This window comes from Nilaparvata lugens, chromosome 14 (genome assembly GCF_014356525.2).
Source record: "Nilaparvata lugens isolate BPH chromosome 14, ASM1435652v1, whole genome shotgun sequence".
NCBI lineage: Eukaryota > Metazoa > Arthropoda > Insecta > Hemiptera > Delphacidae > Nilaparvata > Nilaparvata lugens.
Window position 1 is genome coordinate 16,401,099 of NC_052517.1, and position 20,340 is coordinate 16,421,438.

The 20,340-nt window shown below is 34.6% G+C and overlaps 1 protein-coding gene across 1 annotated transcript in view; it reads right to left on the minus strand.

The window, feature by feature from the left end:
* LOC111055288 (rap guanine nucleotide exchange factor 4) overlaps window positions 1-20,340 on the minus strand; it is a 384,485-nt gene that overhangs the window by 273,722 nt on the left and 90,423 nt on the right. The window contains exon 3 of the mRNA XM_039440978.1: window positions 2,194-2,336. Within this exon, the coding sequence (XP_039296912.1) occupies window positions 2,194-2,336 (143 nt within the window). The remainder of the gene's footprint in view (window positions 1-2,193; window positions 2,337-20,340) is intronic.

The window sequence follows — 20,340 nt, forward strand, 5'->3', positions numbered from 1 at the left end:
AATTTTCATCAAAAATTTGAAGTTTTTCCAAATACGAAAAATTCTCAGCCAAAACTATAAGATCGCTGTGAAAACTGAACACCAAATTAATCTGTTGCATACTACACTGGAGGCTACAGGAAAACCTCCAGACCTTCCAAATTCTTCCCCGCCGCCGCCCCTGTACTTTCCCAAATATTTGGGACACATGTTATCACTGATAAATTGATTTATTAATTACTGAGAAAACATAACAACAGGTCAATGTAACTTACTGAGCGCGAGGTCCACTGTTCACAGAACTACTAGTTTATTAGACAATTATTTAATTTATTCAATTTATCATACATTTATTCTGACAATTTCTTATTCTTTTCATTTGATATCTCAATAAAATCCAATTCTTTATTGCCAGAGTTTAACAATGCAACAAATCAAGGTTAATAAGTCAACACTTATTACAAGAAAATAAAATAAAATAAACTACCGAGAACTAAAAACTAAAATTTTTTCAGGCACCACCAGCAAAAGAAAAGTCTTTGACCGCTGGTGGGAGTCGCAAAAATAAAAACTAAAAACAAAATACAATTAACAATGCAACATCGAGTTGATGACAAGAAAAAAATACTTCACTGCAAAAACAAAAGAGTGATAACGAATTTTGAGAGAGAGAAAAAAAGATTTTCCAACAGGAAAAACTAAAATAAAACAGAGATAAAAAATACGACTACCATTTAGGTCTAAGGAATTACAAAAAATTATAAAGAGATTGCTTTATAAAAAATCTGGTGTGGTACACTCACACAACTTTCCTTGCTCATTGAACTGTAAGCCTCACTCTCAAACGAGAATAATTTAGGGGAATAACATCATGACAATTATTGGCGGCAACATAATTTGCATTATTTGCAACTACGATCAGACTACTGTATATGTGTATATATTATAATTATTGTTTTCAGAGTACTTTTTCCTTCGTGTAAATTGTGAAATTAGATGATTTTTTTTTTAAAGTCGTCAAAACAGCTGTTCTACAGATGAAATATCTTGACTATGACTGTGTACTTCTTATAAACTGCTCTACCTACCTACCTACCTCATGCACGAGATGGAGGTTACAAAGTCCATTTCTCAAGGATAGGGTGGACCCCCCAATAGTTTCCCAGGAAAAAGACTCATGCCAGCTAATAGATCTGATAAATAATTATACAGGGTATGAATTTGAAAAAAATCGTTAGAGCCGTTTTTGAGAAAATCGTGAAAAACATGGTTTTTAGTCATTATTCGCCATTTTTCTCAATAATATTACGGAGCTCCTGAAATTTTCCCAGAAATGAGACTCATGCCAGTTGATAGGGCTTATAGATAGCTATCTATGATATAAATTTGAAGAAAATCGTTAGAGCCGTTTTCGAGAAAACCGTGAAAAACATGGTTTTTTCGTCATTATCCGCAATTTTTCTCAAGAATATTACAGAGCTCCTGAAATTTTCCCAGAAATGAGACTCATGCCAGTTGATAGAGCTTATAAATAGCTATCCATGGTATGAATTTGAAGAAAATCGTTAAAGCCGTTTTCGAGAAAAACGTGAAAAACATGGTTTTTTAGTAATTATCCGCCATTTTTTCCGCCATCTTGAATTGAATTTTATTGAATTTCTTATTGTCGGATCCTCATGGTATAAGGACCTAAGTTTGAAATTTCAATTCGATCGGTTGATTAGGAATGGAGTTATCGTGTCACAGACATACACACATACACACATACACACACACACCACATACACACACACCACATACACACACACACACACATACACACACACACACATACACACACACAGACCAACACCCAAAAATCATGTTTTTGGACTCAGGGGGACTTGAAACGTATAGAAAACTTGAAATCAGGGTACCTTAATTTTTTTTGGAAAGCAATACTTTCCTTACCTATGGTAATAGGGCAAGGAAAGTAAAAATATATATAAATATAGGCTACTATAACCACCATTCAGGTCCCAGGCAGAAGAAATACTTTTCCTTAATCCAATCCTCTATTCCCTTCAAATCTACTCTTTGATGAATATCAAATGGAATTATATTAATAAATCTAGAGCTCATATCCATCTGTAGAATTCATGAGTTTGATAGCAGCTTGGTTTATCCAGGAAAATGTGAATTTCGAGAGAGAAGTTGTGAACATTTTTTACTCACACGTCACACCCCTCTCCAAATCCTCATAGTGGCCGTGGAAAGCGATTTCCAAGATGGCGGCGGTTGGCAGTTTACTCAGAACGTCTAGACGTCTGAGACGCCCCGCTATCACCTCGGCATCTTTCAGGGTGCGGTCTGAGGGTCTGAAAAATTGAAATAGGAATTAGGATACCAATATTTCAAAGATGATACAATAGCTATTGCTTGGTCCACGTTATAATTATTCCTCTTGAGTGTTTAATTTGAATTAATAAGGTTAAAATAATCTTATTAATTTTAATTATAATTAATCTTAAATAATAATTATTAAAATAATTAATTACTAATTTTGAATATTATTGATAATTTTAATATTTATTTTTGAAACTAATAATATAAATTTCGCATTCTTTTAATTAATAAGGTTGTTACAAGGTTGAAATTAGTTTTGGGAAAATCCCTGTTCTTAACACCTGCATTGTATCTTTTGTCTATGGATAAAAACATAGTTAATGGCAGTATTCGATTAGCATTGGTGTTGCTATCTTTGTCTATCATTTGACAAATAGATAGCGCTATCCAAGTTGCACAATGTTCCCAGATCGTTTTCCAACAATGTACCAATGTAATAAACTAACAAAATATTCAATATCAATTATGAATATTTATTATTGAATCATTGAAGTAGCGGACATTTATGTCATAGTTTATATGTTAAGGAAAATATAAATACTTCATCGTTGATGATGATGATGAAATATATATTTTCCTTGACATATAAACTGGTGACCCCCTGAGTTGAAGAGCTCGCTCATGAACTGTTGTATTGATCCCCGAGATCCGCAACTTGTAATTGTACAGAGTTGGTGAGAATTATTATGGGAACAACTATTTATTAATCCTTAGCTAAGTATCTCTTTTACAAGTATGATATGACATATGGGCTCCATGGATATCCTATTCTAATTGAAAAAAACTCCATTCTTTCGCTTCAAAGCTTTTGTCCGCCATCGTGGATCCGTCATATGGATCTAACTTCATTTCGTAACCAGCTTCATTTTGAATCAAACTTTTTTTTTTCAAATGGGAACGCGTTCCAAAATTTTCCAAAAACAAATTCTCTTCTTATGCACTTTCAATGCTTTTTTTATATCCTGAAAGAGGACGAATGAGTGAGCCAATTTTGTTGTACAAGGAACTCGACCTGTAAAAACGTTCGACGAATAAGTGTTCAAAATTTGAACCTGATTGGTCAATTCTCTCTAAAGTTATTGTAGAACATACAAACTGACGGACAACGACTTTGGCTTTCAATAAGTCAAAAGTGAGAACTCGCTAACGCTCGTTCGAATATGAATGTTAATTTTAAACAAGGATGAACAGTTAATATCACATCTATATATATAAAAATGATGTCTGTTTGTGTGTTTGTTTGTTTGTTCCCTATAGACTTGAAAGCAACTTGACAGAACGGCATGAAACTTTAGGAATATGTTGTGTGAATATTGGGGATGGTTTCTGGAACCACAAATTTCAATAGGGGGGCTAATAATAATTATTTATTAATCCATTTTACATACCTATGTTTTCGAAATTTTCGGCTAAGCGGCTACCGAGGAACGGAAAGATAATCATGATTCAAGATCATATCGTGATAATATGATTTAGCTACTCAAGTTACCAGCTGTAATAAACAAGTCACGGAAAAGTTTGGAAAAAAATTATTCACCTCATGAAAGAGAGTTGTTCATATTGCATTCATTAATGATTACTGAAGGATGACAGAATAATTTACTTTTTTGAATTTAGCTTAGCTTATATTCATCCTAAAATGGAAGATGAAAAGAATATGAAATTCTGTTTGATTCATCGTACATCGCATATTTCCTGGACCATCTATTGACAATCAACAACTATGAAAACACTGATTCAACCTATCTATTTTTTTCAATTCAACACTTTACTGATAGATATTACTACCATTTGACTGAGAAGAATAAGTTTTCGGAATAATAAATGCTACATGAATAAGCACATAGGAAGTCCGTATTGGATTTAAATGAAAATATTGATTGTCAAATAAATTTCATGATTCACCAAATAAAGTCAAGTGTGACATTAGATACATTTACTTCTGGCGGTACGAAGTTCGCGGTAAGCTAGTAAGATATACTGGTATCAGCAGTCTAAGATAATTATACTGGTATCAGCAGTCTAAGATAATTATACTGGTATCAGCAGTCCCCTATAGAAGGCAGTGGCAAGGCAGAGAATCGGGAGAGAGATATCAGAATAATTATATTACATTCATCCTTTTATGTAGATTACGATGACTTCCTGTACGCACAATAACCAACAATAAAGCTCACTGTCCAATGTATTCAGCAAATTATCAAAAGGAGAATAATTGAACGATATGGAGTTGGAATACAATTTGAATGATGATAATATAATTGTGTTGTATCTACATAAATCGGTTGAGTTTGAACAGATAACGTCCATTCTTGGAATAGAATATTCTGTAATATTGTTTCCATCAACTACTCTAGAAGAGAAGGAGAGATAGAGATAGAGGAAAGAGAGAGAGAGAGTGAGAGAATGAGTGACTAGAGAGAAAGAGACCAAAACTTCCATTCTAGGAATAAAACATTCTGTAATATCGTTTCCATTAACTACTCGAGAAGAGAAAGAGAGATAGAGATAGAGGAAAGAGAAAATAAGAGAAAGAGAGAGAATGAGTGACTAGAGAGAAAGAGACCAAAATGCGTCATCATGATGATGAAGTTGATGATGATGATGATTTCCCATATGATGTGCAGTGACCCAAGTCTTATGTCATTATTTACAGCTCGCCTGAGTTCTATTATTGGCTAAACTTTTCAATTATACCAGTATGATACAGGAAAACACGGTTTATTTCCCTGTACTTCAGTATGCAGTGATATATGGAGACTATAGTTTGTATGAAATAAGTTGTGTTTTGAAGAAAATATCCGTATGACTGGATATATTCGATCATCCTATTATATTAAGCGAGCAATTTCTGTAAATAATGATTATCTGGTTATGTATGTCCAACGGATCTCGAAAACGGCTCTAACGATTTTCACAAAATTTGAAACATAGTAGGTTCATGGTATAAAAATTGAATTGCACTAGGTCTCATCCCTGGGAAAACTCGCTGAAGGACATGAAAAGGATAATAATTATTCATCCTTGAAAAAACAGATTATGATTTCGTCGTCTGACAATAACAGAAGATGTGAGTGCCTGTGTGAAAGAGAGACAGAATTATTATGTTCAGCTGTTTGCAATCAATCAGCTTATTTACGAGAAATATTAATATGGAAATTTCAGTCGATTTGATCAAAATAATCTGATTTGTTGACATGGAATGGTATATCATTCTAAATGAGAGAATATCATAAGTTAATAGTTATTTCACAGTTTTAAGTGATTAGTGAGTGTTATTTTGTTATTCAATTTGGTTTGTAAACAATCTAGATTAGAGCTTTTCTGTTTTCAAATGTTTGAACTGAAAATTGGATCTGAATTCAAGTGTATGGAACATAACCTACTTTTTGGAATATTTATAGTGTATAAATCAAAATTCGGGGAAGAAACAGTTTTGGGCTGTGCCTGTTATAGTCCAGTCAATATAGACATGAAAAAGGGGGTGTGCTTGCAATTTATATTGTGGTTATGATTCTTTAATATATTATTAGGGTACATAAGAGAAGTCCAATTTTTCCATGCAAACTTTCCTTGGCCCAAAAACCTCATATTTTCGGCTCATTTTCCAGTTTTCAGCTATTTCTGCAAAATCTCGTAATCGGGCAGAAACATTTGCTCTCGCCTTTTTTTATATTATATAAATTTTTGATAAAATGAGATCATTCGGAACTATCTATCTGATATGATACTAGTAGTTCTGTGAACAGTAGACCTCACGCAGTATTCTCATCCACAAGTACCTGATTGAAACTAATAGACCTTATGGAAATTATGACGTTATTCTTTATATTTAAATAACGATTAGCCTCCTGCTTGGCATCAGTCGGTAGAGCATGAAATATTTTGATATAATTATAAAAATTAGGTCGTGGTTTTTTAATAGATACAGTCTCATAAAAATCTTTATAGGCCCAGTATGAGCTTCCCCTATAATTCTTGTAATTCATTTAAAAAAAAAATATATATATATATATATGGTACTCATCCTATAGTGTTGAGGAATTAAATAATTGCACACCATAAACAATTTGATACATATATTAACAAATATTGCAAAAATAGATCAGGGCAAAAAATATAAAGAGCGATAAAAATATATAATATAAAAATAGAACAATAATCGAAATCAGTAAACTATCACAGGCTAAATATTATTCTCTAAATTTATAGCACGAAACGTTACCATGTGCTTTTATCTCTTAATCATATGCATCCCTTTGTATGTAGCTGCGATATAAGCTTGCTAATACTTGTCGACTTGGACAATTCTATTAAAAATAGGTTCCTTAAAATCAACTTGATAAATTGGCAACCAATGATCCAAATATATATATTAAATTCTCTAGTATCTAATAGATTTCTTTGTAATGAATATATATTTTATCTCAGGTGCAAGATTCGGCACCTGATGGAATAAGTAGAGCAATTCATCTAGTGAATCAGAGCTACAACAAACTATCGCAAATTATTGCAAAAATTAAAGATCATATGAATATGTATTAATAGCCTAGATTTTATACTTCTTTGATTTATTAGAATTTTCTGAAATGTACTGACTCATTATTCCTCTAATAAAATACCTTTAATACTATCTTTACTTGCGCAAGTATTTTTTATTAAATTCTTAATTTATAAGAGAACCCTTTCGACGAGCTAGCTTTGATTATTAGGTAATTTCGAAGCACTAAGGGCGCCCTCACTAATTCAATATTTCTCACTCACGTGTCGAAATCTTCTTATGAGCCGCTGATGTCGATCCAACTCCTGGTGGTCCTGGACTATGGTAGCCGGAGTCTTCTCTTCCAAGGGGTTACAAAATTATTTAAAAAATGAAAATGACTTCTGCTTTATAAGAGCATCACAAAGTCTTATAAGAAATTTAATAATTCAAACTAACTTTAGCTTTTTACAAGTTATAGCAAGGTATTACGCTCTATAATATTTAGGGAACTCTCATGGTGGCATTTGGCAGGCGAGTGATGGTTCTCCTTTCTCAATTTTACAATTCTTACTTCCGACTTTCAAATTTACATAAAATTTGAATATCCTAGTCCTCCGCCATTGAAGGTTCAAATAGACCGTACTAAAATATTAAATTATTACTTATGTTGTGGGTTTAATAATTTCATTGCCTTCGGGCCATATCCATAACATAGACTATATAACAATTTTATACAAATTCTAATCATTTGTAGAAATATATATAAATATTTTTGAATTGGCATACTATTGCCGCCTATTAACTGCCATTATGTGATTGGTGCATGCAAATTGTTTCAGTATTCATGCGCTTGGTAACCTCCTATTTCCTGGATACATTTAATTATTTTTATTAGGTTTTTTAAGTATGCCCTCTACATGCTAGTTAATTTTCTATATATTACTATTTGCTTCATGCATCATAATAGTTAGCCACGTGACCTTTTGTTCTTCCAAATTGCATACCGTTTTGCCGCAATAGATCTCTGCCAAGGGGTTTGGTCAGATTCTACGTTGCATGGCTCGGTCGATCGTTAGGTCGCCGATCACTGAATGTTTATGCCTAACCTCAATCTTCAATATTTTATATAATATTATTTATTAGCAAAAAATTATTTCAATTCCTTTTAGGCTATTGTACCGTTTAGCCAGGACAAGCTGATGCTATCTAATCTTTATGTTATCTCTTTGGCGATATTAGCCAGTTACTTTACTCAGACCTATTAGTACTTCAGCTAGGGATTTCTATATCTACCCAAATTTCAAATATGTTACAAAATACAGCAATAGACTGGTTTCTCCAAACTTCTGTGTAATCACTTGTCAGCTGATTTATGATGAATAATTCTTTAGTCTGATTTTTACTCTAAATTGGCGTATGAAGGAGGCTTGTTTTTCCTTTTATATTATCCTTGAAATGCAAAATTTCCAAAAACCTTGTATATACGTCGACGCGCAATTAAAAAAGAAACATACCTGTCAAATTTCATGGAAATCTATTACCGCGTTTCGCCGTAAATGCGCAACATATAAATATATAAACATTCAAACATTTAAACATTTGAACATCAAGAGAAATGCAAAACCGTCGACTTGAATCTTAGACCTCACTTCGTTCGGTCAATTAATTGTTGATCGCTGTTGATGAATTATCAATTAAATCCCAAAAATATAAAATTTATCAAGGGAATATATCTTTCCATGATTTAATAATACATTTTCATAATTGAAAAGAGAATAAATATGCGTGCCCAATGATGCGTGCCCATTGGTATCAATATTCTCACATTTGAAAAAACTAGTTTGATAGGTTATTGAAAATAATTGAATGAACTGAATAATGTTAAAGAAATATTTTTGATTGTAAAAAATCAATTTCCATCAAATGGAAAGGTTATCACGGAACTTGATGAATTATATCATATGGAATACAAATTCAAACTGAACTGAGTTTGTTAACATTTCAAAAAAGTAGCATTTGAAATGTCAAACAAGAAACATACCTGTCAAATTTCATGAAAATCTATTACCGCGTTGCGCAACATATAAACATTTAAACATTCATACACTAAGAGAAATGCCAAACCATCGACTTGTATCTTAGACCTCACTTCGCTCGGTCAAAAAATGATTGAATGAACTGAATATTGCCGAAGAAATTATAATATTCTTGATTGAAAAAATCAGTTTCAAAATAGTTGAGAAATATTTTTATCAGATGGAAAGATCATCACGAAACTGGATAAATCATATGGGATACAAATTCGAACGTGAACTGAGTTTATTAACATTGCGTGAGTTTTTGATCTAGGAGAAAACAAATAACAGCTTTTGAGAGTGATTATGATTCAATATTGTGAATTGTGATTCAACTGAATCAACTAGAACAGGTGACATCAGATACTTGTGGATGAAAAAAGTGCGTGGGGTCTACTGTTCACAGAACTACTAGTAACGTACTTCAGTAAACTACAGAAGAACCTCATTAATCAACTTATACTCCTGTACATGTTTAATAACAGTATAAGAGGAAGATAAGAATAAGAGAAAAATTTCCTTGTGGATTTGAATGATAATTTAATAACATTTTATTAAAAAACTAAAGGCTTCTCGGTACAATTTCCTTTTATTATTTAAATTGGATAATCTTCTTCAATATAATTTTTAAGATCATTATAAGAGTGAGAAAAAGTGGCAACTGGAATTTTTAAGTGGTCTTATAAGCGAGTTATGGGTTGTTGAAGTGCTAACTCCGTTTTCTTTCCAGATCATAAACGGTTTCGACTATATTATTAGAACTTCTCTTAAAAATTCGAAAAATATATCTTTCCAAACTAAAACATTTTATTGTTTATAAATAAAAAAATAACATTTTTTGTAAATTCGATAACTTGTTTATTTTGGTATTAATCGTAAAAAACGCATATTAGAACGAAGCCAATGATAATACTGAATGTATCAAATAAATCCAATGGAAAATTCGAAACCGTTTATGATCTGGAAAGAAAACGGAATTAGCACTTCAACAACCCATAACTCGCTTATTAGACCACTCAAAAATTTCAGTTGCCACCTTATCACACTCTTGATCTTAACAATTATATTGAAAAAGATTATCCAATTCAAATAAAAATAAAAAGGTGTACCGAACAGCCAAAAATTGATAATTTTCAAGCAAAGGGATTAAAATAGAAAGTGACAAATCGTTGAAAGAAAAAAACAGACAGGAACTGAAAATGGAAAATAATTTAACCACGATTTAGTAAAAGCCTGCAAAGCTAAAATCCATTTACAGTGAGAAATGCAAGGAGTTTTCAAATCGATGAAATTATAATGGAACACTAATGCATTCTTGCTGCAGTGAGATCCACTTGAAATTGTCAGCGATTCTAATAGACAACATCAGTGATTCATTTTAAATCAATGCTGACAATTTAAAGTGTACATCTCACAATATTCTAGATTATTTCCTGGGGCTGTTCAAGTGCAAAGCGATTCGAGACACTTTCGAATTTATAGCTGTGACAGGAGATATGGATTGGTGGGTGTGGAGGAGGAGGAGGAGGAGGAGGAGGATGAAGTGGAGGAAGAGGTGAAAGAGAAGGTGGAGCAGGAGAAGGAGGAGGGGGAGGAGGAGTAGGAGGAGTAGGAGGATGAGAAGGAGGAGGAGGTGGAGGATTGGGAGGATGTGAAGGTGGAGGACGAGAAGGATAAGAAGAGGAAGAAGAAGAAGAAGAAGAAGAAGAAGAAGAGGAAGAAGAAGGAAAAGAAGAAGAAGAAGACGAAGACGAAGAAGAAGAAGAAGAAGAAGAAGAAGAAGAAGAAGAAGAAGAAGAGAAGAAGAAGAAGAAGAAGAAGACGAAGAAGAAGAAGAAGAAGAGGAAGAAGAGGAAAAGAAGAAAGAAGAAGAAGAAGAGAAGAAGAAGAAGAAGAAGAAGAAGAAGAGAAGAAGAAGAAGAAGAAGAAGAAGAAGAAGAAGAAGAAGAAGAAGAAGAAGATGAAGATGAAGAAGAAGGAGAAGAAGGGGGAGAAGACTAAAATTAGAGAGAGAGGAGTAGTGTTGATGATAGTAGAGTACAAGGAGAGGAGAAGGAAAATGAGGAAGAAGAGGAGAAGAAGGAGCAGGAGGAGGACAAGGAGGATGATGATAAGGAGAAGGAGGAGCAATAGGAGGAGGAGAAGAAGAACAGGGAAGACGGAGAGACAATAATAAGAAAGAGGAGTTGTCTTGATGGTACTAGAATACAAACTAATGAATGAGAGAATGGAAAGGGATTGGATGAACAGAAGGAGGAGTGAAGAAGAAAAGGTGAATGAAGAGAGGGGAGATGGGAGGAAGAAGATGATAATAAGGGGGACGGTAGGGGTGGTGAAAGAGATGGAAGAGGAAACATGAGATATATAAGACAATGATTTGACGAAGAAGAAGGAGGGAGGAGAGGAGGAAGAGGAATTGGTGATGAAGAAGGACGAAGAGAAGGAGAAAGAGAATAAACAGAAGACATGATAGGAATGGGAGGAGGATAGTATGTAGGAGTCGGAAGAAGTGGAGGGGAATAGGTACTGTGAGAAGAAGAAGAAGGAGGAGGAAAATGATCTGGAAGAGGAGGAAGTGAAGGGTTAGGAGGAGGAAGGAGGAAGGAGGGTGGAGGAAGAGTAGGAGGTGAAGGAGGGCGTGAAGGGGTGAGGAAGAGAAGGAGGAAGAACAAAAGAAGGAAGATTGATTGATTGATTGATTGACTACTTCATTTATGTAGATTACAATATAATATACTGACTTATACACTTATATACAATAGCTTACAATACAGCAACATTATAGATGAATTTACATAATATAGACTAAGAAAATAATATTATTGAACTGTATATGATATGAAAAAGCAATTTGTAATATAATAACTATAGATAATAATTATATTGTTATGCATCTACATAATTTGCCGGAGCTTTGGACATATCAATGTCCATTCTTCGGAAAGAATATTAAAAATATCCTCCCGAGGATCCACCCGAAGAGGAGGAGAAGGTGAAGAAGAAGGAGGAGGAGTAAGAGAAAAAGAGGAGGAAGATAAGGATTAAGAGGGTGAAAAGAAGGAAGTGGTCAAGATGGAGGAGGAGGAGGAGGAGGAGAAGGAGAAGGAGAAGGAGAAGAAGAAGGAGGAGGAGAAGAGCGAGGTAGAGGAGTAGGCGGAGAGAAGGAGAAGAAAAAGTGTGGCGAGAGAAAAGAGGAGGAAAAAGAATCGATTCAAGGACTGAAGGAACAAGAAAGAGAAAAATGAAACACAACCAAGAATAAAAAGCGTGAAATAGTATATTTCGCACCTAGGGCCGAAAATGAGACTTTTCCGGCTCGAAATCGGTTTTCAAGTCCGAGGCCGTAGGCCGAGGACTAGAAAAGATTGAGAGCCGGAAAAACATTTTTGCCCATGGTGTGAACGCTATTTTTCGCCACACAGGCAAATAAAAAAAAAAAAAATATATATATATATATATATATTATATATATATATTATATATATATATATATATATATATATATATATGAGAATAATTGCTTATTAAGCACTTCCAAAAGCAAAAGCAAAAGGTCATAGCTCTAGCAAATCTGAGGTAATCTGAATATCAGGAAATTGTCCAAGTATATTTTTATTTTTTATTCTGATTTGTCTAAATAACCTAAAAGATTATTTTCAATTATGTAAGAGGTTGAGTTTATACTTTTTATTCTTCCAAATGACAATAAGATGATATTATTATAAATGTTTTAATTATTGAATGATAAACACAAATAATGAAACGTTTTTGATCAGCTATTTTAGCACACTTGAAATTTGGCCAATCTGAATGTCAATGGAAGTTTAGGTTAGAAGCTCTATCCTACTCTGAAAATCGAATTATTTGAATAGTTTATAATAATACATATCTTATCTGTATTTTATTCATCCAAATAAAATGATAGTATATTATTGCAGAATACTTTATTGAATTCTAGAAGCATAAAATGATTCCGTTTATCCACCATGTTCCGTGATAAACGCAGTACTAGGAGGTTTGAGGTTAGATTCTATTATACTCTGAAAATTGAATTTGAATAGTCTATAATATCTTATTCGTATTTCATTCATCCAAATAAAATGATAGTATCTTATTGAAAAATACTTTATTCAATTCTAGAAGCATGAACTGATTCCATTTCTTAAACTATTTTGTAGACACGTTCACATCAAATCAGAATCAGCTGACTTCAAGGTTATTTTACAGCCCAAGGGCCGTAAAAATTTTACCGGCTTGGTCAGAAAACAATCATTTTCGGCCTCCATATGACGCACGAAAACCAGCTCATTACATCCAAGTGGGGCGAAATAGTATATTTTGCACCTAGGGCCGAAAATGAGATATTTCCGGCTCGAAATCGGTTTTTAAGTCCGAGGCCGTAGGCCGAGGACTAGAAAAGATTGAGAGCCGGAATAGTATATTTCGCACCTAGAGCAGAAAATGAGATTTTTCCAGCTCGAAATCGGTTTTCAAGTCCGAGGCCGTAGGCCGAGGACTAGAAAAGATTGAGAGCTGGAAAAACATTTTTGCCCTTGGTGCAAACGATATTTTTTGCCACACTACAGGTATTGCTGACAAAATAAATAGACTAAAGAATACAAAATAAAGAATACTTGTTAAGCTATCGTACCTATCTCTTGATTTTAGTGGTAGAAGATTTGCAGTCAGGATTTCAGATTCTTTTAAAATTTCACTTGGAATACCATGGTCATCTTCAAGCATTTTTGAAAATTTGGAATGCACTAATCAACAATAAATAATTGAATAAAACTGGTTGCGAAGCAAATTAGTTTGATTCGAAACTGGAACTGAAATCATGGCGACTTTAGCTGATGATGAAAGTGGCCACTCGCCCGATCTAGCGGATGACTTATTAACTACTTCCATGAGCGGCTGGAAAGAGACAACTTTCTGGCCTAGCCCGGAAAAGAAACCCTTTTCTGACATCGTCTGCAAACAAGGTCTTTCAGATCTACGTAGGGACTGGAAAACAGCTGCTTTCTGTGCAGTGTGGCGAAAATACATTTTTGCCCATGGTGCGAACGCTATTTTTCGCCACACCAAAAAAAAAAAATTCCCAATATATAAGAAATTAAAAAATAAATAAAATTCAAACAGCCTATTTTGATAGTTTGAATCTTGGTTATGACAACTTTCACTGTCAATTAATTTCAATATTACTAATTGATAATTTACAATAGTGACCATATTTTTATACTATTAATATTTCGAATAATTGTTTGAATTTTTATAGCTCGCGCTTTGCGCCTGGTGCAATATCTCATGGATAGATGGATGAATAGAATTTCCATTACTATTTTGAAATAATGTGATTAAAAAATTAATATAATTGCATATTTCACAGTTTTGTCTCAAAATATATCTAAAAAATTGATTGAAATTTAAATTACGGTAACTAATATAAAAAATAGCTAATAAAAGTCGAAATTCATCGACAAAAAAAAAATGTCACTGACCGCGAGGTTCGAACCTAGATCATGTTTGTAATTCAATGAACTTTGAGTTGTGATGTCTCACGCCTTTTCGCTCTCGGCCATTGCATATTTTTAATCAAAGAGGCCTGTAAGTCAGGTAACGTATGTAGGCTACTATAATATAGTGTAGCCTATAGCGGCAAACTTGAAGTCGGTTTGCCGGCATTTTCACAACAAAATATTGCTCTGAAAATAGTTAAATCATAGAGAAAACATTCGAAGATTCAATCTTGAGTGGGCCTAATGTTTTCTCTATATGGTTTGATATTGAAGAAAAATTATCTAAAAGTTTTAATAATGAATTACGGAAAAATTACTAGGAATTTTTCAGTCAAGGCTGAGTTTCACCAGTAGGCTTACCTTAAACTTTAGATATCTGCTGTATTTTCCTATTATTATTGTTGATTGTATTGCATTAAGAAGTGGAATTCGATAATAAAAAAGAAACAATTATTACTCTACCTCACTTTTAAATATTGATACAATTATTGTACTTTGATTTCAAATTCGATTCTTCACTTTTAAAGACTTGCGATACTTACCTTTCTGACAATGGACAATGCAGCCAACATTATATTGTTGAGGCTATGAAGATATCATCGTATTCTATTGTTTGATATCAAAAACACAATAATAAATATTAAATTATGAAACAGTAATTCATAAAATATATTATAGACATGATACCGCGATTCACGATACATAATTATATAGATTATTACAGTCGTTATGAGATTATCTCTATGATTTTTGTGAGATCGGACACGATCAGCTGTTATTCAAGGTCATTTTACAGCCCTAGGGCCGTAAAGTTTTACCGGCCTGGTCGGAAAACAATCACTTTCGGCCTCCATATGACGCACGTAAACCAGCTCATTACATCCAAGTGTGGCGAAAAAGTAGTAACAGATAGGAGGAAAACATTATCAGTAATTGAGTAGTTGATGATGAAATATGAGTGTCAGTCAAACCATAAAACATGTCTGCTCTGCTCTGCTCAATTCAGGATGTGATCCGCTGAATTATTTGATTGTCTGTCAGCTGGTGGTGAGTAATTACATCGGACAAAGATGGCTGACATCGTCTGTCCCACTCTGACATTAATTGAAAGCCATTTTCCCCCTTTTCACGCCACCGGCCAAATTACATTGTCAAAATGTGACTCTGATATCAGATTTGTCGTACAATTTTTAAAACTCGTTACCACTGATAAATGGGAAATGCGTTCACGTCACAATGGCAGTGGAGGAAGATAGAAGAGCAGTGTTGCCGATTCTCTATCTTCCACTGCCTTTCTCTGGAAAATAGCAGCTGATATCTGATGTAATAACAACTGTTCATTCTTGTTGAAAATAATGAATTATTTGTTAACAATATAAAAATCTTGAAGTACCCTTTATATTTAAAAACTGATAAATGGAAAATGCGTTCACGCTATGATGGCAGTAGAGGAAGATGGGAGAGCAGTGTTGCCGATTCTCTGCCTTCCCACTTCTTCTTCTTCTTCTAGTGCGTCTCCTATTGGAGGTTCGCTATCAGCACAGCAATCCGGATCTTATTCACTGCCGCTCGGAACAAGTCTTTGCTGCAGCAGTCAAACCAATCCCTCACATTTTTAAGCCAGGAAACACGTCGCCTTCCAACACTCCTTTTTCCGCTGATTTTTCCTTGGACTATATTCTGGAGAGTTATATATTTGTGGCTTCTCATGAGATGTCCAAGATACAGGAGTTTTCTCTTTTTTATGGTGTAAACAATTTCACATTGCTTCTTCATTCTCCCTAGGACTTCCATGTTCGTGCCTCTATCCGTCCATGGAATCCGCCACATCCTTCGGTAGCACCACATCTCAAAGGCTTCCAACTTATCCATATGGCTCTATTTGAGGGTCCATGATTCCATCCCATACAAGAGAGTGGAAAACATGTAACAGCGTAACATCCTCATTTTCAATTCTATATTTATGTCCCGGCTCGTGAACAATTTTTTCATTTTTACAAATGTCGATCCGGCCATCTCAATCCTTTTTCACTTTATTCATTAAAAACTTATGAATGGAAAATGAGTTAACGTTATGATGGCAGTGGAAGAAGATGGGAGGGCAGTGTTGCCGATTCTCTGCCTTCCCACTGCCTTTCATAAAAGATAGATGATATCTGATGTGATAACAACTGTTCATTCTTGTTGAAAATAATGAATTATTTGTTAACAAAATCAATATAAAAATCTTGAAGTACCCTTTATTTTTTAAAAACTGATAAATGGAAAATGCGTTCACGTTATGTTGGCAGTGGAGGAAGATGGGAGAGCAGTGTTGCCGATTCTCTGCTTTTCCACTGCCTTTCATAGAAGATAGCTATATCTGATGTGATAACAACTGTTCACTCTTGTTGAAAAATATGAATTAACAAAAGAAATCTTGAAGTACCCTTTAATCTTAAAAACTGATAAATGGAAAATGCGTTCACGTTATGATGGCAGTGGAGGAAGATAGAAGAGCAGTGTTGCCGATTCTCTGCCTTCCCACTGCCTTTCATTGAAGATAGATGATATCTGATTTGATAACAACTGTTCATTCTTGTTGAAAATAATGAATTGTTTGTTAACAAAAGCAATATAAAAATATTGAAGTACCCTTTATTTTGTAAAAACTTTAAAATAGTTCAACAATTGGTTTTGATCCTAACTTAGGTCATTTTCAAGTTGAAATAACGGTTTTTACTACAAAATTTTTATATGTTTTTTATTAATTTTAAAAAGAAGCCCATGTGAGTCAAGTGTTTCTATGAATTATTTGTTTATGTATTTATCATTTTCGCAAGAAAGCATTCACTGTGAGAAAAAAACTAAGATAGTCCTTGTATTATTTCTCTCCCAAATTCAGAAAACTTTTTAAAAGACCGAAATAGAATAATAAATGCACTCTTCTGAAATTCAGTCAATTATCACTCAGAGTAAATTTAAATTTTGACGATTGAAAACTATATTTATTCATCAAGGAATCATACTTCTGATGATTTAATAAATTTATCATTTTTCGACCGAATTCAACTTATGAACATTTCTCGACTGAATTCAACTTATGAAGAGTTGCATGAATGTATAATAATGCAACTTATGCATGCTTTGAACCGCCTTGACGAGACAAGAAGAATGAAGTGTAGTACGATGAGATTCGAGCATTGTGTCAAAATTTGTAAGTGTTTGAAATTTTGATCCTTGAGATGTCCTTAAGCGCGCTTCTCCACTAGGAAATACTGAAAGTAAGTGCATCTAACGGGTGATTCTTGTATAACATATCTCATGAACTTATGACATTGTACGAAATAGCAATGTGAGGTCAATGTAGTTGGTAATGATGATTGAAGCTAAAAACTAGGTGTTTTTCACAATACAAGGATCTTTGTTGCCATGTGTACCTGAAGATTTATATGAGATAGAGCGCTCTACCTGATCTCAGATTGTATTGTATATATCTCAGAATTTTCTCTATATTGGAGGGATACTTAATTATACATCTGAATGGTAACAATCGGAAAGTATTGTTGATCAAAAACTGATATTCATCGAAATTGTTTTTTTTCTTTAAATTTTACTCAATTTTGAAAGATCATAACTCAGTACTCATTGGAGATACAGAGTTCCGAATGATCTCATCTTATTCAGAATTTCATAATCTAAGGAATCTGAGAAAAAGGCGACAGCAAATTTTCCTGTCCGATTTTTCTGTACTGGATTTGACAGAAATAGATGAAAACTCGAAAATGTACCGAATATACGAGGTTTTTGGGCCATCCTGTATCTAGCACAAGGAAATTTTGCATGAAGAAATTGGTTCTGGACTTCCCTCATGTATCCAAAGAATAAATAAAAAAATCAGGACCACAATAAATATTGTAAGCACACCTCCTTTCTTATTTCTTTCTTATTTCAAAGTTCAAACTATGAATATATATATATATATATATATATATATATATATATTCTAAATTCATAAATTCACCGACGATGGTAATAGGCCTATTTGAAATTCTTCAAGATCTCAGTAGATCAAGTTTTCAGTTTGTCAAGTTTTCAATTAGAACCTTGTGCATCCACTACCTTCTAGCACAGAATACAAATATAGCAGATTTATATTAATATAAAGAAAATAAAAATCTCAGTACCCTTTTCTTGAAATATTTTCTTTATATTTATATTACAAGTAGCCCTATACAGAAAATAGATAAAAATATGGCACATTTAATTATATTTATATTATAATATAAAATTATTTATATTTATATTATAAAAGATTTCTCTACTTCTAGTGTATAATATTTGTTTTGGACCCTTGATCCGGATATTCTTCCATAATTATTATCAGCACAAGAAATATAACATTATGATTCCTTGATTAATTTTTGTGAGGTTCCTATGATAAGGTTAATTTTGTTAACCATCATACATCCAGAATTTTCATATCATATCAGATATAACAGAAGAAATTGAATCCCAGTCATCTACAATAGAATACCGTGAAAGAGAGAATGCGAACAAAATATCTTCCCATTTCCGCTGACTTTATAATGTAAATCTCACCACAGGTTTTGATGATGAAAAACAATGTGGCTGTCAATCCATTAATGTTAACTAAACTTGGATATCCAGTTCACTAATCTGACCACTGATGTCCAGCTAGATAATATGAAAATGATATGATGCATTATGATAATTTTATAAAGTTGGTGGATAGAAAATAGAAGTAGAAGCGGTTGTTGAAGGGAGACGGCCAGTGAAGACAAAAAAAGGAGAACTGGCGAGAGGAGGAGGAGGAGGATGTAGATGAGAAACATTGAGGGGAAGAGGAGAAGGAGGATGAGGAGGAGAAGGAGAAGGAGGAGGAGAATGTGGAGGAGGAGGAGGAGGAGGGGTGGTGGAGTTGGAGGAGAAGGAGGAGGAGGAGGAGGAGGAGGAGGAGGATGTAGATGAGAAACATTGAGGGGAAGAGGAGAAGGAGGATGAGGAGGAGAAGGAGAAGGAGGAGGAGAATGTGGAGGAGGAGGAGGAGGAGGGGTGGTGGAGTTGGAGGAGAAGGAGGAGGAGAGGAGGAGGAGGAGGAGGAAGAAGATGAGGTGGAGGGGAGGAGGAGTAGGAGAAAGACGAAAAGATGTAGGAAGAGAAGGAGGAGAAGAATGTAGAAGAGGAGGTGGAGAAGGAGGTGGAGAAGGAGGATGATGAGGTAAAGGAGAAGGAGGAGGGGAATGTGGTATAGGAGGGGGTGGTGGAGTTAGAGGAGGAGGAGGAGAACGGTGATGATGAGGAGGAGGAAGACGAATAGACGAGGGAAGAGGAGAGGAGGTGGAGAAGGGGGTGGAGAAGGAGGTGGAAAAGGAGGCGGAGAAGGAGGATGAGAAGGAGAAGGAGAAGGAGGATGAGAAGGAGAAGGAGAAGGAGAAGGAGGAGGGGAATGTGGTATAGGAGGGGGTGGTGGAGTTAGAGGAGGAGGAGGAGAACGGTGATGATGAGGAGGAGGAAGACGAATAGACGAGGGAAGAGGAGGAGGAGGTGGAGAAGGGGGTGGAGAAGGAGGTGGAAAAGGAGGCGGAGAAGGAGGATGAGAAGGAGAAGGAGAAGGAGGATGAGAAGGAGAAGGAGAAGGAGAAGGAGGAGGGGAATGTGGTGGAGTTAGAAGAGGAGGAGGAGAACGAAGATGAGGAGGAGGAAGAAGACGAAGAGACGTAGGAAAGAGGAGTAGGAAAAGAAAACGGAGGAGGGGGTGGAGAAGGAGGTGGAGAAGGAAGAGGAAGACGAAGAGAATGAGGAGGAGAAGAAGAAAGAAGAGGAAGTGAATGAGGAGGAGGAGGAGAAGGATGTGTACAAAGAGAGAAAGGGGGAAGAGGTGGTGGAGGAGATGGAGAAG